The sequence below is a fragment of the Martes martes genome (genome assembly GCF_963455335.1).
Source record: "Martes martes genome assembly, chromosome: 12".
Lineage (NCBI taxonomy): Eukaryota > Metazoa > Chordata > Mammalia > Carnivora > Mustelidae > Martes > Martes martes.
Genome location: NC_137900.1, coordinates 63053836 through 63066441, shown reverse-complemented (window position 1 = coordinate 63066441; position 12606 = coordinate 63053836). Strand labels below are relative to the sequence as shown.

The window sequence follows — 12606 nt, the reverse complement described above, 5'->3', positions numbered from 1 at the left end:
GCAGATTGCCACACAGAAAAACATCGCCGTGGCTCAGGCCGACTGGTGATCCCGTATTTAGCCAGGCTCCCCATGAGGAGTGCGCGGTGGTGCGTGCATGAGGGTGATGGCCTGTCCTGTTTCTCAGACATTTGCTGGTGGCCTCCTCTACTCTCCCCCCTCACACGTGGCTCATAAATGAGCGCTGTTAAAATGTCTACAGACGTCAGTGTGCAGGTCAGTATGATTCATCCAGGCACTGATGCCTTCAGTTAAACAGGAAGAGGAAGAATGAATCTGCCAAAAACGAGGAGAAGAGCCTGGATGAAAGTGAGGTTGGGCTAGCCATCCAGAAGGCCTCTTCTTTTCAACTTTTAACATTTAGATTCAAAGATGAGATTTTACTTCCAAAACAAATGTTATCCACACAAAAACGGATATCAGTGCCAGTGAAATGTCAACAAATCACAGCTGTGGACCTCTACTCCCTCCTCTTTGCTGTAGTTTGAAGCTGGGGACCTGCCTTAGTCCCTCTTGTTCAGGGTGAATGTTTCTACTGTCCCCAAAGGCAATGTCTCCACTCAGGTTACCAGAGCACTAGGGACTATCAAGAGAGCTTTTCACCACCATGGGTAATAAGCGCATGCATGCCAGTCAGTCACTGGAGTCAGCTTCTTTGGATCTCTCAGATTTCTCTCAGATTTCAGACTACCAAAGCAAACTTCAGTAATGACCCTATAAAGACATCTATAATACAGGAAGAGGTAAAGCTACAGATCTAAAGATTCTGTTCTAGATTATAGTCTGAATACAAGTTTAACTTGATTCCGCAAATATTTTGGAATACCTGTTCTATGTATGACACTATATTAGGTACTGTAGTTTGTAAATGAATTAAGTACCCACCAGTACCTGGTAAGGCTCTGTCTCTGCCCTCAAGAAGCCTATACTCTAGTAAGGCAAACAAATACCCAACAGCTAAACTACCAGGTGGCAAATGACGCCATGAGGCATATTCAGAGGTTAGAAGGAAGGGTTCACTTCTAGGAGCAAGGGGGAATATTCTGGATTACAACTATAATATCCCAGTGGAGGTAAGAACACCACCTTAGAACCTTAAAACAAAACCTCTACAGGCCCTGATTCAGAAAATAATACTAGAATCAAAGGGTAAGGAGCTTATTAATACATTTAGACAGAGAACCACATTTACAGAGGTAGTAGGTTCTCAGGGACCAAAAAGAGCGTGGGGAGTGGCGCCTAGAAGTTTTATCCTCCTCCTAAATTCCATGGGATTTTTTTTGTCCCAGGCAGAGGACCCAGCTGGCTCTAGCAGACGAAGTCACAAGCAGGTGCACTGTAGCATCAACTGTATCTTGTAAATCACAAATCTGTCAGTTGCTGAGCACTTACTCCGTGCCAGGCACTGTGCTGAGCAGGCCTGCCATGAGTCTTCACGACAGTCCTATGGATGGCTATACACACTATTATTATCCTCATCTCCTAATGCAGAAACCAGTGGCTTTTTTGTCTTTTAAGGTCTGCAGTCTGGGGCTCTTACCCACTATTCTACAACTCCTACCTCAAACTAGTCAAAAGTCATACACTTATAACCTATTATTTGAATTTTTTAATTAATTTTCAAGGCGGGTGATGCTTGGCCATACCTTGCAATGGAAGTAGTCCTCTATCTTGTGCAGAAGATCGTTGAGCTTGTTCAGACCTTTACAGGGCACCTGGCAGTAGAGTGTGCCATCGGAGCAAATATTAGTCACTCTGACATTGGTGTACATAGCATCAATCTGGAACAAAGGACACACCAAGGATGCTTGAAAATAAAGCCAGCTCTTCTTTCCTTAAGGGCTATCTACCTCAATAATCTCATTGGTCTTTGCATTTTAAAATCTTTTAAGTAGGGGCACCTGGGTGGCTCAGTGGGTTAAAGGCTCTGCCTTCGGCTCAGGTCATGATCCCAGGGTCCTGGGATCGAGCCCCGCATTGGGCTCTCTGCTCCGCGGGGAGCCTGCTTCTTCCTCTCTCCCTCTCTCTCTCTGCCTACCTGTGATCTCTGTCTGTCAAATAAATAAATAAAAATCCTTAAAAAAATCTTTTAAGTAAGATGGAGAATAGATAGGATAATAGAATAATGTGAAAAACTCATTTGGATATCTCTCTTCCCAAAAGGAATATCTTATATCACTGGGTCAGGCACAAAGTAGACAGTTTGCATACACTAACTTATTACCAAATTTCATTACCTGAAAGGCTAAGAATATCTTTCATTTTGGTTTATTTTCTCCACATTAATTGAGAGAAATCATTATTACATGAAACATATTTTTGTGACATTAACAGAAATGAAAATAAAAAACTCTCACAAAATCAATCCCATCTTCAGCATACTTTCTAACCTGTGTTTATCAGCCACATGAATTTTAGTAATTTTTAAAAATTATAATCATAATAAAGGTTTCATTTTGGCCATTTTTTTTAGTCAAACCATAATATAGAGATCACTCACAGTTGTTCTACCTATGAAACACATGTTTTCTCAATGTTGCCATGAAGTCTACAATGACCATTTTTAACATCCTTTTCCTTAGAGTGGTTGTTCTGTAACTTATTTAAAGATTTCCTTTTTTTGCAGGAATTTGTGTTTTTCACATTTTAAAACTGTAAAAGCTAACAATTTAATAAACATCTTCATGGATCTAATTTTCCCTTCTTTTGTATTATCTGCCCCTCTTATCTTTGCAAAATAATTTCATATAAAATACAATTCTAGTGCAGAAACTGGAATATAAAATGAAAACCCAATTCCTAATAATGACTGTTTATGTTTTGGCCTTATTTCCCCCCTCCTAGCTCCCCCCTACCTTTTTTTTCCTCCATTCACAGGGAATGTGTCCCTATCTATTGCTAGCCTAAAATTTGTATCATTCTTTTCCAATAACTTTCTTCCCTAGTACCTCCCTATAGTACCATCTGTTACTGTACCAGTAACAGATGACTGTAGTCGTCACCATGATACCTGAAGGTGAGCCTCCAGAGACTTGTCACAGATTGCCTTCAAGCAGGTGGCATTAATATTGACATCATCTTCTCCTGAGGTGTCGTACAGGACAACAAGCGGGATATCTGCTTTTTCAAGTATTTCCACTGCAAAGATCTTTCCACAAGTTAAAGATTCAACCACCTTTACTAAATCAGGATCATCACTTAAAACTTCCAACCCTGAAAAATATTGAATATTTTAATTTCTACTTAATTAGCAGAATCATTCTAAGATTGAATGGGTTTGTTTTGGCCACTTATTATCATTGCAATTCTACTAAAAAATTCTCACAAAATTTTCTAGGGAAGCTTTGTTTTACAATCTTCTTCACATTACCCATCCTTAGGGCTTAAAATAAATATTACAGTGTGAATGCCCTTTGAAATGATTATACAAAGGCAGGCAATCTTAAAACGAAAAGTTGGTGCCCTATCAGAATTTGTATCTCAGGAGAATGGTCTTCACTTTGCATACAAACACATATTTAAAACAAGAAAACTAGTACACATAAGAAGCTATCAATCAGTTATGCCTGCCAGTCAAGTATTTGTAATGTTTTTCCTAAAAGTTTATCCTTGACCTTTTTCATTTTTTCTAATTAAATATACAATTATTTCATATAAAATGAACATGAATGTATTGGAAATTTACAAAATCACTTTTTTTCTTTAATTCTTCTTAAGAATTTACAATTTACAATTTACAAAATCACTTTTTTTCTTTAATTCTTATTTTTTCTTTTTTCTTTCTTTTTTTTTTCCTTTAATTCTTCTTAAGTACGCCATGATGATTCTGAGTATACCAAAGAACTTTGTGATTTATCAGAGAAAGATTAAATTGTATTTATTATAATATGGGTATTAGGTGAGTTCTATCATAGTCTGATTACTCTTTAAATTATTTGAAAATTGTAATTCTATGTAGCATATACATGATAACTCAAAGTTATTCTATTACACTAATTAAAATTAGCTCATCATTTCCGCAGTGGTGCTATAAGGCCCATTTCCGTATACTTCCCCTTGAAATCCACAGCACAGGTTCACAGACTACCTCTGGGCTACCTCTCTCATTCTCGTTCTGTTCTCCAGACATGTAACGTTACAGCTTTTACCAAACCTCTCATTTCAGCATCCTAAATCTTGGCCTATGCTCTTGATATGTTCTTTTCAAAACTGCCTCCCAGGGGTTTGTAAGAGGCTTCTAACATTACTTGAGATTTATCTCACAGACAGAGAACCGAGCTCCTCCAACAGACACATTCTTGCTGAGAAGGAGGTATGTCTCCAAGGGCTAATATTCATGAAAGAATGGCGATTATTTCCTGAATCTAGCTCAGGCTCTCCTGGCATGATGCTTACACACTTTCATGTCTTTCCTTGTATGAACATGGCCACCACGTCCCCCATGGCTGGAGGCTATCCCTACGATGTCATCACTCATGCACATGTGCAGAGACGCACGAACTCGAGCTTGATGCAGGTGATGTGTTACTTGCCAATAAGCAGTACCCAGAGCCCACCTCAGTGGGAAAGAAGCAGGGAATCACTTCACAACAGGTCAAACAACGGGATTCAAACTGACCAAACCTCATGATACAGGGCCTCTAGCATTGTTGCTAGGGCAGTCAGGATAACAACAAAACCTCTAAGATGGCCAATACACATTTTTATAATAAAATATATATAAAATAAAATATTATAATGTATTTACAATGATCACATCTTATAAAGGGGACATTAAACATGAATTTATTCGCATCTTTCAAGAAATAACACATTATAAGACCTTGAAATATTTAGTACATTTTAGGATTTAGCCACCCAAAAGTACAGTGGTAATAATGTATCAAAATGGAGTGAGCATTAAAAAAAGTTCCTCTTACCTGCTAGCTTACACTTGGTAGCTTGGAATGAGAGTGAACAGAACTTTGGGTTCAACTTGTATGCTTTGCTCTTTTCAATATTTTCACTAAAACCATAGTCAACATAGCATACCTGATGATAACAAGAGACATCATTTAGGTTCAAATAAAATATTTTAAGCTCACTTCTTAAAAAAAATCTGACACATTTAACTAGTTGCATGTATTTCATAATCAGCATGCTAAGTGGCACCAGACTGCCTGGAAAATGCCAGGGGCGGAGGGTGCCTCTGACTCAGCCCAGGAGAGAAAGGGTAGGGCTGGAACCAGGGAAGCAAGGGCTCCTGACTCCAGGCCCCACTCCGCTTTGCCAGTCGGAAGAACGAGGGAAGACTGTGAACTCAGGAGCCTTGGTACCAGCTTCTCAGCAGCACCACTGTCTGGTTCTGCCAGCCCTGACTGCCAAGGGGCAGACTGTCCCTGACTGTCCATCTCATCTTATTCTTTCTTGACTTACACACTTCCACTAAGGATGCATGTCCTTAGACAGTAGTGTTTGTTTCTAGAGAGAGCACCACCTAGAGAGGGGTATTTATCAGATTCGAAATCCCCAAATCAGCACTTGCGACGACAGCCTATTCCCAGCAACTATGCTTCGGAGGACCGAGCTGCTCTCTGTCAGTGACAACAGTGATGTCATGGCTAGACAACAGGGAATTCTACACTGTAAAAATAGGTACTTCTGGTTCATTTTATTTCAGTGGTACAAAGCTGGGTTAGGCCTTTGTCCAGCTCAGCATAACACCTTAAATTGGAAAGCACTATGTAAACAAAGCCTCTTTTTTGAAAAAATAAAATCTAGAAACACTGAGCTGTGGTTTAGAATGATAACTACAGGATGATAATAAGAATCTGAGGGAAGCCGTTGAAAACCTAGTATGCTTCCTAATTCAAACAGGACATTATTAAAACAAAGCAACAACAAAAACCAGAGCAAAGGCATGGCTAAGAAATGATGAGTAGCACACAGCCAGGTGCTTTCACTTCCTGTAGAAAAATTAAGTCCATAGGCCAGCTTCTTAGTACCTAGATTATGGTACTAAACATCCAAAACAGAAATTCTCCCCAGCAGAGAATCAAAAGCAAAAAAGAAGAGATGTGGATACTGTGAACACCCTTCCAGACCACCGGATGATTGGGTGTGTGGGGCCTCCATGTCCCATGCCAGAGACAATCACCTCCCAGAGTCCCTATCCTGACTCAGAGCTCTCATAGGCTGAGATCTCTGGTGGGCCTCCCACAGAAGGTGGCCAGCCATTTAAATGTGGGGCTCATTTCTCCAGTCCCAAGGCATTGGGACTCTGCAGAGGCCTCAGAAGTCAGGAGCACTCCTCTCCTTTCATAGCTGTCACCACCTACAACTTGGGCTTTGCTCTTCCCAGACCTAGAATGAAGATAACACAGTCTAACAACAGGACACAATCCTCGAAATCATCAGTCCCTGGAAATTCAGAGTGTGCTCCTAGTGTCACGAGACTAAAGAATAAGGGCTCCAAAATCTTCAGAGGGTTTCTGTAGTGCTTGGAGTGTGTTCTCTCGTCTTCCCTCCTTTCTGAATCGAATACCGCATGGCAAATACTTGCATGGCAGCGGCAGTTTACAAAACATCTGCTGGGGGACTGAGAGTTTGACTCACACCACACCCTGCTCTGGGTCCTTTGCTCTGTGAGGACTGAGCGGGATTTCTCTCCCTAATGCCCTGGGATCCTCACAAGCAGGCTCACAGTCCTGGCATCCAGCCCCAGGCAATTCCTGGTTCTCTGGCACCATCCAGTGGCTGCAGATCTCACCGTGCCCTGTGAGAGAGAAGCAGCCGGTCTGGGTCAGCACCAGACCGCACCGCTTCAGGGCATGACTTCATCCTCCTGTTTCCCATACTCACCAGCGATCTGACAAGTGGAAAGCAAGGAGGGAACTGTACTCCCTGTCGGGCATGGCACAACTCGAAAGGAGTTTAAGACTGGCTAAGTAGATGGGGTCTCTCCAGATAAAGGGGGAACTGCATGTCTGTCTGCTTCACGGGCTGTGGGGAACAAGCTCGGGCCAGAATCACTCCAACCCCTGCTGTGTGAGAGCTTAGGACTGTACAACATAGGAGATACCCCTCCACTCCAACACTCTCAGCAGCCACGCTATGGCGAGCGCTCCCTCCCCACCAGACACTTGCATCTTCTGGCTTTCATGACCCTGCCCTCCTGGTTTTTACTTCTTCTTTAGCCATTCTTAAGATGTGTGAAAGGTCATCTTTTCCAGGGGAGGCTCCGGTGAAGACATGGTCTCTTGATCGGAGTGTTTTCACCCAGGGAAGGGCATTTGAGATGCAGAGAAGGGAATGGAAGGACTTGAGCAAGGACACAGGACATTCACAGGCAGAAACAAGACTGGGGCCCAAGCTGCTAATCACACTGTGGTCCCCACTAGTCCAGTTCTATGCTTGGTCCTTAGCTTCTAACAGATTTTTTTTTCAAACTTTATCTACATGTAATTTATATTGAATGAAAAATGTCCATTTAAAGCATATAGTTTGAAGGACTTTGACAAATGTACCCATATAATGACCACCATAATCAGGACACAGACCGTATCCACCACTCCAAAAAGCTCTCCTTTATCCCCTTCCAATTAAACGCCCTCCACCTCCTGTCCCAGGCAACCACTGATCTGACTCCTATCACTACAGATGAATTTTACCTATTCTTAGACATCATTTACCTGGAATCATACAGGATAACTCTTTTGTATCTGGCTTCTCTCACTTGAACAGTCTGTGAGTTTTATCCATGTGACTGTTTACAGTAATTCATTCCTTTTTATTGTCAAATAGTATTCTGTTATATGAATAAACTACGATTTCCTTATACATTCACTGACTGGTAAAACATCTGGATTGTTTCCAGTTTGGGACTATTAATAATAAAGCTGCTATAAACATGTGTACAAGCCTTTTTGTGGACCTATGTTTTTACTTCTCTTGTGTAAATACTTAGGGTCACATGGTAAGTTTAATTTTATTAGAAACTGGCAAACTATTCCAAATATCAGATTTTTAAAGTCAGGTCAATTGCTTAAAAGTTGGAGCTTTGTAGATTTAGTTAAGGAATTTCCTAAATCTCTCTGTGAATGACCAAGGGTGGTTAGGTGGTTTGGGTGAGCTTGCCTCTGTAGAGGGTCAGGGCCTCTGCTATGGAACCATTTGGGCAAGAAACAGCAAGTGTCTCTTTCTGAACCTCCTGACACTGTTCTTGGGGTCAGGGGTTTCGGGGGAGAGTATCTGATGGATCTGAGCCCAGGTTCAGCAAGTAGTATTTGCACTCTGGGACACAAAACAGGTTATTTTCCAGAGACTGACACCACCACAATAAATATGTTTCAAATTATGGAACAGAGACTGCAGAAACAGAAGTGTATTTCCCTGCTTACAAAACCTAGACAAAACTGTGCCTTGAGAGTGAGCGAGTTCTCCTGTTCAGTCTGCACTGAGGGTAAGAAAAGAGGTCATGCGGCAGAGGCTGACCACCAGGAACATGGCCAAGTCTGGAAGTCTTGGGGCCTGCTAAAAGAAGAGACTGGCAAAAGAGCCCTCTGACCTCTCCAAGAGGACCAAGAGGGCTACACATGGACTGCTCCTGGGGCATGACCCGAGCCCTGTTCATGGTTCTCCTCCCCTAGCTGCAGAAGAGGGGAGAGGAAGAAAGTCATGTGCTCTGATCTGTATGCTTCCCTGACTCCAGAGTGCTGACCTGGATAGGCAGCCCACAGAGCTCTGATCAGTGTTTATTGTATATCTCCTGGGAATGAAAATAAAGGCCTTTTCCTGATTATATCACAGATTTTGAATAGTGCCATGGGAAAGACTATTTTTTTTTAACTAAAACTCTGAGATAAAATGACTACCACTGACTTAAAAGCTGACAGAGATAATCTTTTACAGATATTATCTTGTCAACTGGACAAAAACTATATGCAGTTACGGAGGACACAATATTAGAAGGAACACTTACATTTGAAAAATAATGTTTGTCTTCATAACACTATGACAAAGTAAATAGTGCTTGCCTTTATTTTGTTCTCTTCCGTTGAGATGATCTGTGCCCGTAACCAAGCATCCTCCTCAGCATTTACTGCCAGTAGCTGCCCTACATGCACGGTCTGGACTGGCGTGACCTTAGGGTTCTTACTGTAATACTCCTTCATCTCATCTTCCATTAATTCCTGAGCAGCAGAATAGTCTTTGCCCACATACCTGAATTAGTTAAAGGAAAGAACACACAATGAAGCAACCCAGGAGGAGGGAAACCATAGGAATTCATTAATGTTACCGTGTTTTCCACAGCCATCTCTGGTTCCAGTCTCAGACCTGGCTTATACCAACAGGTAAGAGAACATATATTTAGTAAACATTCCCATCTTGATAAAGGAAGCTGTAATATTGTGGAGTTCATGCAAAACCAGACCAGGTTGAACACAGCAAGGTAAACGCTTGGCAGCAGTCCAGATAGCTAAAGGATGTCACAGTAAGCAGTCAGGGAAACTACAGGGAGGACGAGGTTGAGAAAAGATTCAAGGGAAGGGAAGAAAGGATACACAGTGGAAAATGGAGATGCCAGCGCAGGCCAGATTAGCAAGAGTAGATTTAAGATTCTGACTAAGGCTGCTGGAAGTCTTTGTAGATTACTGAGAAGAGAATCTAGTTGACAGCTTTGCCCTGAGGCTGGGTTTGAACAAAGCTTGAGCTCTGAAAACAAATTAAATTTTAATAAAGAAAAACAAAGCCTTAAACACACTAAACACGACCATGTGACAACCCCTCCCCCCCAGGCTTATTGAACAAATTTGAGCAAATTATCACAAAATGTTGAGTTTTGATATCCTTAAAGAGATGATATCTTCTAGCTATATCTCTCTTAAATTATATCCTTTCTGAGAAGTCTTTTTTAGGATATGGCCTATCCCCTTCTACAATTTTCTGCTGTTGAAACTGCAGTCACCTTGTCCAAGTTTATGTTATCAAAACACTATTTCCTTTTCTCTCACCAATAGGCTGTTGTTTTCTTGACCATCATCTCAGGGACAAGTCCACCAAAGGCCTCCTTCCAGGATGTAGACTCCAGCAAACCAAGCTCGATGCCTGCAGCAGGAGCTGTCTCAGCCACCTTTTTGGCTGGGAGCTATGCTGACCACTGAGATGGGGACGTGCCATGAGCACACCACCCTCTGCACTCTTCTAGGTTTTACCCATGCCCCAAACGGTCCCACAGACCTTTAAGAAACTATTCCTCTGGGAACGTTCTCATGCACTCTTGGTAACTATCAGCAGGACAGAAGACATCCTATTCAAGCTATTTGTTACTTGAGGAGAAAAAGCTTTAAAAACTCCTACACAAAATAGAAAGAATGCCTCTTTTGAGGCAATGACTACTTTAAAACCAAATATTACATGGACATCACTTATTCTAGAGGCCAAAGAAGCTTTGTCACACTCTATGGGTTCAGGTGACTGAGCTTTGCTAATGTGAAAGTGCTGCTGGAGTGCAGGTGCAGGCTTGGCTCCGAAGTCTCCCGGGGGGTCCGCAGCTCTGCCTAAGGGCCTATCTCCTGGGACCCTGACTCTCCCGGGCCTCCTTTTAGTGCTGCTACATCCCTGGGAGCCCAGTGGGCCAAGGTCTGTGCAGCAGCCTGTGACTTGGCAGTCTGTTCAGCACAGGCACCTGTAAGGGAGGACGGGGGCAGAGTGAAGCAGCATGAAATGTGCTCTCGGGCAAGCAGTAGAATAGACTGGCCACACGGCTTGTGTGGGGTTGATATTATAGTTGTGGCAAGAATGGTGGGTAGTAGCAAGAATGAGGTCCTACCTTATCCCCAAATTATCTAAGCAAGTGGGAAAGAATGACAGGTAGGCCAATTCAGGTATGCTGTAAGTACAAAAACTTTACAAAGTAATTTTTGAAATCAGAGACAAGGGATTCCCGAACTTGATCTGAGGATTCGCTACGACACCTTCTCAGACCCTTTATGAGTCACAGGCCCAGTTTCTAGAACCTACTGCCTGCCTGGGTGAAGATGTAAATACAGAAGAGGGCTCAACCCAGCTGGAATCTACTAAGTCTTTGGGACTGGGGTGGGGGATGCCAATCACCTAGGGTCAACCTAACAGCACACATCACACCTTGTGCTTGCTGGCTGCCAGCCACTGTGCTGAACAGGCAGAATACTGACTCCAGGATTCAGATTTATACCGGAGAAGGAGATCTAAACAATCTGAGGACCTGGATCTAATCATCCTGAAGGAGATTAAACCCTTTCACTAAAGTCCTGGACCTGATCCAGATTCCTGCCAGCCCTTGGTAGGAACACCAGAAATCCCATGATCTGTCTAGCTCAGTGGCGGGTGCATGGTCTGACAACAGAGCCAGCAGCTAATAGTAACAGACACCAAAGGATCCTGCCAAGGAGGCTGATTTAGATTTCCTTCTAATGCTAAATGGTAGAAGGTAGCATGTGCTCCTCAGTATCCTTCCTCTACATCAATTTATTAGTGAGCCACAGTGGGATCCCTAACCCTCAACAACCCATTTACATCTTCAGGTCATACCACATCTTAGAATAAAAGCTTTACTCATTTCCTACCTCTGTAGCAAACAAGGCTTCTCTAAAGCTTCTGTACGTTCAAATGGAAGAACTTGATAATTTTTATCTATTCTTTCACTTCAGGAATCTGACAATTTTTTGTGGTCTTTCTTTAGGCATTCCCAGTTAAGCTATGGGTCTCTGGAAGAGTAACAGCCCAAACCATATGGATGCTTTGGTTGAAGAAGCCTGGATACTATTCTGATTCAGCCTTTTCCTTTTCTGTCTACAAGCACACTCTGGGCAGGTGCCTCTAGAGATCTGCTATACACTTCCCATTCTTGATCCTGAGTCAGCAACTCCAAATTATAGTCTTTCAATATCTTCTATGTAGTCTATATTTTCTCCAAAAGTCCACATCAAGTGCCTGGATCTGGACCATTCTTTTTGTAATTCCAATGATCACCAGCCACTTTGACAATGACTGTTATCAAAAGGTCCGAGTAAGTAAGCAGAGTACCTTTGGCTCCAAGGGCTAATCGGATGTATTATACTAGGTAGGCAGTGTTTAGGTATTCTGAATTTTGTGAAATGCTGCATAGTCCCAGATTTAATAGTATTACCTATCTACTGAGTGACTTACTTTTTCTATGGATCAGGTATTGCTTTTGACATACATAGTTATCAACATATATCTATTCAACATAGATTTTGTTTCACATTCAGAACACACTATCACTCTAATTTTTAAAACTGTTAGTTATCTTTTCTCACAAGAACAGATGTATATTTAAAAAAATCTAACAAATATTAAGAATACATGCAGAGACTGATTTTTTAAAGTGCTTTGATTTCAAGATGCTCACCACCTACTGGGAGAGACAAATGTACATATATAGTTGTAATGTGGAAGAAATAAAAATTAATCTAAGAGATACAAACACAAGAAGCTCCAGCAGTTGAGAGAAATGTGCAAAATATGAAAACAAGAATTATTATTGTACTTTATTATAACTCTACACAACTAAGAATATACTATTCTTCCTCAACTCCCAGCATCCGTGGGAAGAATAGCCAAGCG

At 41.9% G+C, this 12606-nt stretch overlaps 1 protein-coding gene across 1 annotated transcript in view; it reads right to left on the bottom strand.

Moving 5' to 3' along the window:
* Positions 1–12606, bottom strand: part of TDRD7 (tudor domain containing 7) — a 71465-nt gene that overhangs the window by 20054 nt on the left and 38805 nt on the right. The window contains exons 8-11 of the mRNA XM_080819835.1: positions 9015–9201; positions 4920–5031; positions 3011–3213; positions 1647–1781 (exon numbers count right to left, since the gene is read on the bottom strand). Coding sequence (XP_080675961.1) covers positions 1647–1781; positions 3011–3213; positions 4920–5031; positions 9015–9201 — 637 coding nt within the window. The remainder of the gene's footprint in view (positions 1–1646; positions 1782–3010; positions 3214–4919; positions 5032–9014; positions 9202–12606) is intronic.